The sequence below is a fragment of the Mus musculus genome, chromosome 4, assembly GCF_000001635.26.
Source record: "Mus musculus strain C57BL/6J chromosome 4, GRCm38.p6 C57BL/6J".
Classification (NCBI taxonomy): domain Eukaryota; kingdom Metazoa; phylum Chordata; class Mammalia; order Rodentia; family Muridae; genus Mus; species Mus musculus.
In genome coordinates, this window is record NC_000070.6 from 108,477,812 (window position 1) to 108,489,951 (window position 12,140).

The following is a 12,140-nucleotide window of genomic DNA, read 5'->3' on the forward strand; positions in this document are numbered from 1 at the left end:
CATGTGTATAGTCCATAAATTTAAGGTTTCTTCATCAGTATAATTGTTTCTATTAATTTTATTTTAGAGAAAAGTAGACTGATTAATTTTAATGTCTCTTTTACTGTCACTTTCTTGGATTCACAGCAAAATTGAGCAGAATATAGAGTTCCCACTTAATTCTTGTCCTTCCATGTATGTAGCCTAACCCTACCATCTAAACTTGGCACTACAGTGATAAATTTATTACAACTGATGACTCTACACCAACAATGTCATCCTGCAAAACCCTTAGTTTCAAGCAACATTTGTACTTGAGCGTGTTCATTCTGTGGGTTTAAGTAAATATATAATAGCGGAATTTAAAAGTTTATTTACTTGAATTTGTTTATATTTCTCATGTTTAGAGACTCCAGTTTGAAGTAGGTTATGGTATAAACAGGCCTTTTTGGTAGGAAATCATGCAGGTGTGAGACTTTATTTAACCAGAAGATACTATAACTTTTTTTAAAAATTAATTTATTTATTCACTTTACATCAATATCAGATCCCTCTCTCCTCCCAGTTCCCCCTCTTAGAGTTTCTCCCCCATTTCCTCCTCCCATTCTCCTCTGAGAAGGGTGTCCCCCCTGGGTGTCCCCCCTTGCACATTAGTCACTATAGGACTTATGGTGCATAAAGATTGAAATTCTGCAGCTCTTCAGTTTTTTATTTCCTTGCAATGATAGAGGCGTATTATTTCAGGTTTTATCTTTCTGTTAGTAGAGATTCTTATGAGGTAATATAAAACAACTTAGTTTTTATAAAAAGGTTATTTTTGTTGTTGTTGTTTTTGTGGATGTTTTGTTGTCTTTTATAGTTTTAGGTGGCCTTGAACTAGTTATGTAGACCAGGCAGGCCTGGAACTCAGAGAGATCTGCCTGCCTCTGCCTTCTGATAAATGAATATTTAAACCCTTTTCATATACTTTCTGAAGAATGTTTATTTAGTTTCAAGAACACATTTTAAGTTTTTAAAAAATGCCTAATAAGTAGACATGTTTTTGCATTTAAATAACAGATTTTTATTTTTAAATCCTATAGTTTGCTTGCCTAAAGTAGATTTGGAGCAGTTCATACACCTGAGCCCTGCTATTCTACAGCGTCAGATTGGAAAGAGTCAGATTTTCAAATAATGGAAGAGCCCAAGACTTCTAAAAACGAAAATCATGAACCAAAGAAGAATATTATTTGTGAAGAAAGCAAAGCAGTTAAAATTATATCTAATCAAACCTTGAAGCCTAGAAATGATAAGTCAGAAATTGGGACCAGCTCTCTGAATAGAAATAGTAGTAAAAAAACCAAGCAAAATGATATTTGTATAGAAAAAACAGAAGCTAAATCATGTAAAGTAAACGCTGCCAGTGTTCCAGGCCCTAAAGATTTGGGGTTAGTACATCGAGATCAAAGTCATTGCAAAATGAAAAAGTTACCAAATTCACCCATGAAAGCCCAGAAGGGATCTTCACAGACAAAATTAGAAAAGACACCTAGTTTACAGACAAAAGCAGAAAAAGTACCAAAGTCTCCAAATTTACCAGTAAAAGCAGAAAAAGCGCCCTGTACAACAGCAGAAGCAACAACAGAAAAAGCACTTAATTCACAGAGAAAAGAAGAAAACACACCCACTTCTCAGATGAAATTACAGAAGACACCCAGATCACCTTTAGAGCCAGAAAATGTGCCCAGTTTACTATTGAAAGAAAATGTGAAACAGACAGAATCACAACAGACTGGGAAGAAACTTACAAGCTCCTTTGTTTCTATGGATAAAAGGAAGAGTGAAGCTCTACAGGGAGAAAAGTCAGCTCTGGAAAACTCATCACTATCTCAGAAGCAGCAGACTCAGACAGATAATATTGCTGATTCTGATGACAGTGCTTCAGGGATTGAAGATACAGCAGATGATTTGAGTAAGTATAAATACACATAGTAGTTTCCACAAGCTCCATTTTGGGCAGGATTTTTTCTGAATTAATGTTCTTTTTTTTTTTTTTTTTCTGGTTTAGCGCTTTAATTACAAAAAATTGGAAACAAACAAAACCTTTATTATTATCTGTGTGTATGCAACGGTCTTAGTTATAGGATATGTACATAATGAGTTTAGTGGGTGTTTCTGAGTACTCTACTTACTGATATTAGGGGTCTCTCTTATCCTTGTCTATGCTGGACAAGGATGTGTGTTCTACCACTGAGTTACATCTTTGGCCTTCTACACTATTTAGATTTTTTAAAAGATGGTCTCATTGTGTATTACAGACTGGCCTTGAACTATGTAATTCAAACTGGCCTAGAACTCTTTTTTTAAACTTTTAAATTTATTATTAATTATGTACATATATGTGTATAGGCATGTGTGTGTGTGTGTTTTACATGTGCACTCAGTGGCCAATAGTATTGAATCTCCTGGATCTAAAGTTACAGATGGTTTTTGAATCACTTGGTATGGGTGCTAGGACTTGTACCTGGCTCCTGTAAGAACAGCATATGCTTTTAACTGCTGAGCCATCCCTCTAGCCCTAGCCTTGAATTCTTAATCCTACTATTTCAGACATCTCTGGTTGCTGGGATTTGAACTCAGGACCTTTGGAAGAGCAGTCAGTTCTCTTACTCGCCGAGCCATCTCTCCATCCCTTCAGACATCTCTGAAGTGCTGGGGTTACATGACCTTACTGCTGTACCCTGTTCTCCAGTCTTTAAAAAAGTAATCTTTTTTTTTTAAATTAGGTATTTTCCTCATTTACATTTCCAATGCTATCCTAAAAGTCCCCCACACCCTCCCCCCCACTCCCCTACCCACCCACTCCCACTTTTTGGCCCTGGCGTTCCCCTGTACTGGGGCATATAAAGTTTGCATGTCTAATGGGCCTCTCTTCCCAGTGATGGCTGACCCAGGCCATCTTTTGATACATATTCAGCTAGAGTCAAGAGCTCCGGGGTACTGGTTAGTTCATATTGTTGTTCCACCTATAGGGTTGCAGATCCCTTTAGCTCCTTGGGTACTTTCTCTAGCTCCTCCATTGGGGGCCCTGTGATCCATCCAATAGCTGACTGTGAGCATCCACTTATGTGTTTGCTAGGCCCCGGCATATTCTCACTAGAGACAGCTATATCAGGGTCCTATCAGCACAATCTTGCTAGTGTATGCAATGGTGTCAGGGTTTGGAGGCTGATTATGGGATGAATCCCTGGATATGGCAGTCTCTAGATGGTCCATCCTTTCTTCTCAGCTCCAAACTTTGTCTCTGTAACTCCTTCCATGGGTGTTTTGTTCCCAATTCTAAGAAGGGACAAAGTGTCTACACTTTGGTCTTTGTTCTTCTTGAGTTTCATGTGTTTCGCAAATTGTATCTTATATCTTGGGTATTCTAAGTTTCTGGGCTAATATCCACTTATCAGTGAGAACATATCATTTGAGTTCTTTTGTTACCTCACTCAGGATGATGCCCTCCAGGTCCATCTATTTGCCTAGGAATTTCATAAATTCATTGTTTCTAATAGCTGAGTAGTACTCCATTGTGTAAATGTACCACATTTTCTGTATCCATTCCTCTGTTGAGGGGCATCTGGATTCTTTCCAGCTTCTGGCTATTATAAACAAGGCTGCTATGAACATAGTGGAGCATGTGTCCTTCTTACCGGTTGGAACATCTTCTGGATATATGCCCATGAGAGGTATTGCGGGATCCTCCAGTAGTACTATATCCAGTTTTCTGAGGAACCGTCAGACTGATTTCCAGAGTGGTTGTACAAGCTTGCAATCCCACAAACAATGGAGGAGTGTTTCTCTTTCTCCACATACTCGCCAGCATTTGCTGTCACCTGAATTTTTGATCTTAGCCATTCTGACTGGTGTGAGATGGAATCTCAGGGTTGTTTTGATTTGCATTTCCCTGATGATTAAGGATGCTGAACATTTTTTCAGGTGCTTCTCAGCCATTCGGTATTCCTCGGGTGAGAATTCTTTGTTTAGCTCTGAGCCCCATTTTTTAATGGGGTTATTTGATTTTCTTGAGTTCTTTATATATATTGGATATTAGTCCCCTATCTAATTTAGGATAGGTAAAGATCCTTTCCCAATCTGTTGGTGGCTTTTTTGTCTTACTGACGGTGTCTTTTGTCTTACAGAAGCTTTGCAGTTTCATGAGGTCCCATTTGTCTAAAAAAGTAATCTTAGTAATATATTCTTATTTATTCATCAAATACACGCACATATGTATGTGTGTGTGTGTGTGTGTGTGTGTGTGTGTATGTATATGGTTCCTATTTGTAGTCCAGTCTTGTGTTCACAGTGGAAAACTGGAAAGAAACCCAACTCTAGGTCTCAAGGTCGTTTCCTATTTGAGGTATAATATAAAACTAATTTTCAGTGGTTAAAAACTTGAGAAAGTACATGATTTAATTTTGTTAAGTGTGAGACTGATTATAAATTAGATTCAATATTGATTAGAGCAGGAATTTGAGGGTGTGATACAATTTCAGCTTTCAGGGCCTCTTTTGGAAAATGAGTCTTTTAGGTTATAAAGAACATTGTGTGTGATTTTGAGAGACTTTTAAGAGGTCAAAGATAGTTCTATATAAAGTTTTCTATTTTATTTGTCTTTTAAAATCTTTTTGGCTTCAGTACACCAGAATTTTTGTTAAGGAGTTAAAGTAGAAGCAGAGATTAAGATTTAAACTGTAGCCGGCAGTGGTGGCGCACGCCTTTAATCCCTGCACTTGGGAGGCAGAGGCAGGTGAATTTCTGAGTTTGAGGCCAGCCTGGTCTACAGAATAAGTTCCAGGACAGCCAGGGCTATACAGATAAACCCTGTCTCGGGGGAAAAAAAAAAGATTTAAACTGTTAAAATTTACTTGAACTATTGCTGTAATTTTTTTAATACATTGGGATCCTCTGTGTGTGAGTGTATGTGACAGAGAGAGAGAGAGAGAGAGAGAGAGAGAGAGAGAGATATTAAGATTTTTTTTAAGAGTGTCTCTCTGTGATGTACTGGACCAGGCTGCCCCCCTGATCTCCTTGGTGCTGAGATTATAGCTATGGTCACCACATCTGAGTTTTACTTCTGTTTCAGATGTCTTGGCTGGCTTTGGTGGCCACTCTTTTTTTAATATCAGTACTAACACTAAGGAGAAAGAGGAAGGTGGATCTCTGTGAGTTTGAGGCCATCCTGATTTACATAAAGGGTTCCAGGCCAGCCAGGCTTACCTGTAAGCATGAGCTACCACTTTTAAGCTTTGTTTTACTTTCAATTAATTATCTAAGTATATGCATACTTTGTTCCTACTCTCTTCTGCTCCCCTCTGGTTTATCAGAGTTATGTAGCTTAGGCTAGCCAGAAATTGCTGGGTAGCCAAAGATGATCTTGTACTCTCTACATTCCAAATGGTAGGATGCTCAGCGCTCTCTCTCTCTCTCTCTCTCTCTCTTTCTCTCTCTCTCTGTGGGAGGTACTCTTGTTTTGATTAAATCAGTAATTTGGGAGAGGCAGTTGTTTTTATCACTGGAGAATAAAATTGATGTAAAAATAAAAATAAACTGGGGCTAGGCTTTAACTCACCGAGTAGAATAGTTGCCTAGTATGCATAAAGCCCTGGAGTTGATTGCTAGCACCCTTCTCAATTTTTTTTTCTTTTACAAATGTCTTATTATTATATTTTGTGAAATGTTGGTAAAGAGTTCAGAAATAAGACTGGTGAGTTATCTCAGTTGAGGGCACTTGCCATTAAGTCTGATGACCTGAGTTTGGTTTCTGGAACCCACATGATGGAAGGGAAAGAACTGACTCCCTGAAATTGTCCTCTGACTTGCACATATTTCCCCCACCCTCAATATATATATATATATTCACATACACACACACACACACACACACTCAGAAATAGCTACCTTTTCATTTCTGGTAGGATACAGATGATGGTCGTATTTAATTGGGTTTGTTTACAGTTTCAGAGGTTTACTCCATTGTCATGGTGGGGGCAAGGTGGCACACAGACAGGTTTTGATGCTGGAGAAGTAGCTGAGAGTTGGACATCTGGATCTGCAGGAAGCAGGAGAAGAGAGAGAAGACTCTGCTTGGAATAAGATTTTTAAAACCTCAAAAAAGCCCACCTAGTGGCATACATCCTCCAACAAGGTCACATCACTCAGTCCTTTCAAATAGTGCCACTCCCTGGTAACCAAATATTCAACTCTGTATTCATTCAAACCACCACAGTTTACAGACTTTTTTTTTTAAAAGAAGCTTTTTAGTTTATTTGTCCTCTCAGAAATCTGCACATCACAGCGAAACATCAAGTCACCGAATATCTACTCCTTTGGCTGTATCCAGTCTCCACTCACTTTTTGCCAGCACCAACATTGGCCTTTGCAGTCCCCCTGACCTTCTTCATTCTGTTCTTACGTTGCTTTCGCTGTTTTCAGGTGGTCTTTCTTCTCATAAAGGCCATTTCTTGTGAGTCTGTTTAGGATCATTATTCTTTGCATAATCTAAAGACTCATAGATCATGCCAAAGCCAGTTTCTCGCCACCACCGAAGTGGGTTCTGAATCCAAGTACAAAGATGACATCTAGTGTGGTTTTGTACATTTTGGCCAGCTTTTCCCAAATTTCTGCCTTTGGTACTGTTGTCTTCCCAGGATGGAGAACATCAGTGACCATCTGTTTCCTCTGAAGCAGATGGTTTGCCATGATCTTCCAGGTCCTGGTGGTTACAGCGTCACTCATGGTGGCTATGGTGCTGGAGCTGTAGAGGAGGGGAAAAAAAAACCTTTTTTTTTTTTTTTTAAAGAATAGAATTGTCTTTTTGTATATGAGAGCAAATACTTGAAGGAAACACTAATCACTAATCATATAAAATATTCATATATAAGACTTTATGGACGGGCATTTTCTATACTTAATAAGTATATTAACATCTTATCAAAGTCTAGTGATCTGTGGTACATAGTTTGGGGCAATTTACTAGTTTCTATTTTAATGTTGGTTCTAAAAAAGAAAATAATTTCATACTTTTAAAAAAGATAACTTTAAGCCGGGCGTGGTGGTGCACACCTTTAATCCCAGCACTCGGGAGGCAGAGGCAGGCAGATTTCTGAGTTCGAGGCCAGCCTGGTCTAAAAGTGAGTTCCAGGACAGCCAGGGCTATACAGAGAAACCCTGTCTCAGAAAACCCAAAAAAAAAAAAAAAAAAAAAAAAAAAAGATAACTTTATTGGGGCTGGAGAGATGACTCAGCAGTTAGGAGCACTGACTGCCCTTCCAGAGGTCCTGAGTTCAATTCCCAGCAACCACATGGTGGCTCTCAACCATCTCTAACCGGATCTCATGTCTTCTTCTGGTGTGTCTGAAGACAGATAAATAAAATAAATCTTTTTTAAAAAGATACTTTATTTTTCACAGATTTATTTATTTAGTATATTTATATGTTCTGCCTGAGTTTTGTGCACTCTGTGCAGATAGTTATCTGTGGAGGTTAGAGAGCATCAGATTCTTTGGAAATTTACCTGTTATGGGTGCTAGTAATCAAACCTGGGTTTTCTACAAGAGCTTTAAGTGCTCTTAAGCACTGAGCTATTTTTCCACCCCTATTTTATTTGTAATTGTGTATATGTCTATATTGGTATGTGCGTCCGAGTGTGGGTGTCTAAGGAAGCCTTTGATCTCTTAGAGCTGGTATTATAGGTGGTGTGGGTATTGGGAGTCAAAATCTGTTTCTCTGGAAGACTAGTATATACCCTATTTTTGATGTAGGGTCTTGCTTTGTAGCCTTGGATCTCTTAGAAGATTGCTATTTAGACCTGGTTGACTTGGTGTTAATGGAGGCCAGAAGAAGGCATCAGATCCCTAGGACTGGAGTTACAGATAGTTTTAAGCTGTCATGTAGGTGCTAGAAATAGAACCTTGAAAAGCAGCCAGTGCTGCTTTTATTTTATGTTATTTTTCTTTTATTTTTTTTCCTTGACAGGGTCTCTCTATGTAGCTCTGGCTGTTGTGTGATTCACCATGTAGACCAAATTGGCTTTGAAGTTAGATGTGTCTGCCTTTGCCTACCCATTGCTGAGAGTAAGGGGGGATATTATCATGCTTGCCTACCACCGATGTGCTCAATTGCTCAGCCATCCATCTCTTTAGTCCCTTAGTATTCCTTTTTTTTTTTTTTTTTTTGGTTTTTGTTTTTGTTTTTTATTAAGACAGGATTTCACTGTGTAGCTAGATGTCCTGGAAATTGTTCTGAAGACCAGGCTGGCCTCGAGCTCACAGGGATCTATTCTGCCTCCTGAGTATTGGGATTAAAGGTGTTTACCACCACCACTTGGCTAGCACTGCTTTTTAAAAGGATTACATTTATTCATTTATTTTATGTATGGGTGTGCACATGGAGTACATATCTGGATATGAATTCTGGGGATTGAATTTAGGTCATCAGGCTTAGTGGCCTGGCCAAGCCTTCTCAGCCATCTCATGAGCTTACCATGCATATATTTTATTTAACATAAACTAACAGCTTGTACAACCAAGTAATGTATACAGAAAGAGTTTACCCCCATAGTTAAGTGTTTATTGTTTTATCATTTTTAATGATGATAATTTATTTAATGATGATATAACTGATTGCTTCCTTTGTAGGTAAAATGAAGAGTGAGGAATCTAACAAAGAAAATTCTTCTGAGATGGACTATTTAGAAAATGCCACTGTAATAGATGAATCTGCTTTGACACCTGAGCAGAGGCTAGGCTTGAAACAAGCAGAAGAACGTCTAGAAAGAGATCACATCTTCCGACTTGAAAAAGTATGCTATGCTATGTTAGTTACTGAGGGAGAAATATATGCTTTATGACTTTTCCTACACTTAACACTTTGTATCATTTTTAATGATGAGACACATAGTATTCTGGTCTCTTAGGCAACACTCCACCCCCAGTCAGCCAATGTCCTTGTAAAATCACCTCTTTTTTGTTTGTTGGTTTTTTGCTCTTTTTGAGAAACAGTCTTATTGTGTAGTCTTGGCTGGTCTGGAACTCACTATGTAGACCAGGTGGGCTATGAGCTCAGAGATCTACTTACCTCTGCCTCCTGATTGCTGAGATTAAAGGTGGGCCATCACACCTGGCATAAGTTGACTTTTATTTATTGTAGGCATTAACAAACTATGATCTATCGCTTGGTTTTGTTTGAATATGGAGATATATTTTACTTCCTTTTTTTGTAAATAGTTACTGAGACACAGCCATACTCATTTTTTTAATATATTATCTATGGCTGCTTCCGTGCTATGATGGCAAAGTTGACTGGAGACCATTTGGCTTGCTTAAAATATTTACTGTTATCTTTCTTTTCCCCTCCTTCTCTTTTATTTTCCTTTTCTTCCTTTTCCTTTGCATTTTCCTTCCCTTCCATTCCCTGTTGTTTGCCTTTTATGACTGTAGCCTAGGCTGTACCTCATAAAGGTTCCTGAGTGTTGTGATTGTATGAATGAATGGTCATGCCTTTCTAGTATTTACTGTTTTTCTTATTGTTAAAAAATATTTATTTACATTTCTAATTATATGTATGTGTGTATTATTTGTATGGGATATGTGCATGTGAGTGTAGGTTCCCTTGGAAGCCAGAAGAGGGCATCTGATGGAGCCAGAGTTACACATGGCTGTGAGATGCCCTATGGAGTCTGGGAACTAACTTGGGTCTTCTGGAAGAGCAGTATACACTCTTTAACTATTGACTCATCTCTTCATTCCCTATGTTTACTATTTTCCAAAGCTTAAAATATTTACTAAAATGCTACTTGGGTTGATTTAAAATGAGTTGCTGACTGGTTATTTACTCCTTCCCTTAGTAAATATGGAGTGCTTGTCACATGGCACAGCAGTGCCAGACGCTAGGTGTGTGCTGATTAAAGTGGCTGTGACTTTCCATTAGAAGTTAAAAGTCTAGCTTGAAATGGAGTTCATAGCAAAGCATTTGCCTAGCAAGCAAAAGACCTTAGATTTAGTCGTCCCCCCCACAATTTATTCAGTTATTCAGATGGATGAAAATAAATTATTAAATACTAGTTTATATTATTATACATATTGTTAAATTCTTTTTCTCCTTTTACTGAATATTAGAAATAAGAAACTATTCTTTTGTTTTTTTGTTTTTACATGTGTAGTGCTAATTAATTTTTTAACCTGGAAACACATTCATAGGTTAAGCAATAAAAACACCACTAGATATTGAAAAAATCAAAAACCAAACTGCAGAGAAATATGTACTTATGAAGTTTATAAATATGTATACAAAAAGGTAGGACATTATTTTCAAATAAGAAAGGAATGAAGGTAATAGTATGATTTTATATAGTTTAGAAAAGCAAAATACCTAGATTGATGAAAGAAATCCTTGTGAGAACACTTGTCCCGTTTTGTATTTTATTTATTACTGTATAACAGTTGGTCCATAATTAGAGTTAATATGCATATAGTAAAGCAGGTGGATTTTGGAGTCATTTGGTTTACCACTGTCACTTACTGGTAGGAAACAATATGCTATTTAGCCCTTTTTAAAGGATTTTTCCCCCCTTTCTTTTTACTTAAAGTGTATCATAGGTGTTTTGTCTGCATCTGTGTGTGTGTGCATCATGTAGATGCCTGGTGCCTGCAGAGTCTGGGAGAGGGTATCAGACCCCCTGGAACTGGAGTAAAGAAAGATAGTTGTGAGCTGCCATGTGCGTGTTGGGAATCGAACCTGGGTCTTCTGAAGAGCAGACAGTGCTCTTAATCTGTGAGACATCTCTCTAGCCCCTTAACTATTTAACTTAATAGTTTCTTCATCACCTTCTTAGGACCAGAATCATGGCTCAGTGGATAAAGAGACTACCACACTAGCATAAGGATTAGAGTTTAGGTCTGCTAAATTCATATTAAACTAGATGTGGTAGTAACAGTAGAATATCTAGAAGCTCACAAATCAGCTAGCTTAGTAGACATGATAGTGAATAACACACCCTGCCTCAAACAAGATAGAAGGAGAGGAGTAATAGCTGAGGTTCCCCAAATACACATGTGTGTGAACATATATACATACCACCTATCTCATAGAACTGTTGTGTTCAATAGGATAATGTAAGTGAAGTTTTTGACATAAAATCAAGTATAAAGATTAGCTAGTCTATATTCATTTAAAATTGTTTTTTGTTACATAAATATAGACATCGAAGTAGGCCTCTATGATATTTATTCCAAAATGAAATACCATCCTAGTATTTCTTCCTTTTTACTCAGTGTTTTTGTCTGAAGTTGGGTTTCTCCTGCCCCACTAAAAGAATCTAGACATGGTCTATCCACTAGCATTTTAATCACAGATTTAACGACTCCCTCAGTGATCTCATCAATACTTTATGGCTTTATTAGGTATTAGGTATATCTATTTTCACTTCCCAAATTAAGCTCTTTTTAGTACTCTGCCACTTTTGTTACCTCTTTCTGGATTATTTGCAATATGCTAATGACTCTGAATCAGTCTCACTCCTGTTCTTAGAAAACAAACGGTTCTTTTAAAATAAAGATTAGAGCGGTATATTTATTTGCTTATTGCCTCAGGGAAATAGTTTAATACTTGAGGTTTAAATCCTTTGTCAGTAAAATAGAGAAACTTAACAGTCTTAAAAGTTAATAATGCTCTATAAATGTTGAGTTTGTTTCTAGTAGTCTATGGTAGGATTGTTTCTAAATTTGATGCAGGTTTCTTATTAAAGGATATCATTTATTGAGGCTGTAGAGATGGCTTAGTGTTTTAAGAGCATTTGCTATTCTGACAGAGGACCTGAGTTCAATTCTTAGCACCCACGTTATGGTTCACAACATCTCTGTAATTTCAGTTAAGAGGATCTTGGACATTATCTTCTGGGGCCATCATATACATGCAGTGCACTTAAATACTTTTAAACCAAATTCTAACATACATGGAATATGAATAAATAAAATCTTTTTATTTAAAAAGAATATATAGGGCTAGAGAGATGATTCAGTGCTCTTCCAGACTGCTCTTCCAGAGGTTCTGAGTTCAATTCCCTGCAACCACATGGTGGCTCATAGCCATCTGTAATGGGATCTGATGCCCTCTTCTGGTGTGTCTGAAGAAAGCTA

At 37.6% G+C, this 12,140-nt stretch overlaps 1 protein-coding gene and 1 pseudogene across 10 annotated transcripts in view; one reads left to right on the top strand and one right to left on the bottom strand.

Annotated features, from left to right (window-relative positions):
- Window positions 1-12,140, top strand: part of Tut4 (terminal uridylyl transferase 4) — a 100,006-nt gene that overhangs the window by 18,402 nt on the left and 69,464 nt on the right. For all 10 annotated transcript variants that reach the window (NM_175472.4, XM_017320139.2, XM_017320141.2 and 7 more), the window contains 2 exons: window positions 1,062-1,930; window positions 8,643-8,806. In NM_175472.4, the coding sequence (NP_780681.2) occupies window positions 1,153-1,930; window positions 8,643-8,806 (942 nt within the window). In that variant the 5' untranslated portion in view covers window positions 1,062-1,152. The remainder of the gene's footprint in view (window positions 1-1,061; window positions 1,931-8,642; window positions 8,807-12,140) is intronic.
- On the bottom strand, window positions 6,253-6,755 carry Gm12739 (annotated as a pseudogene).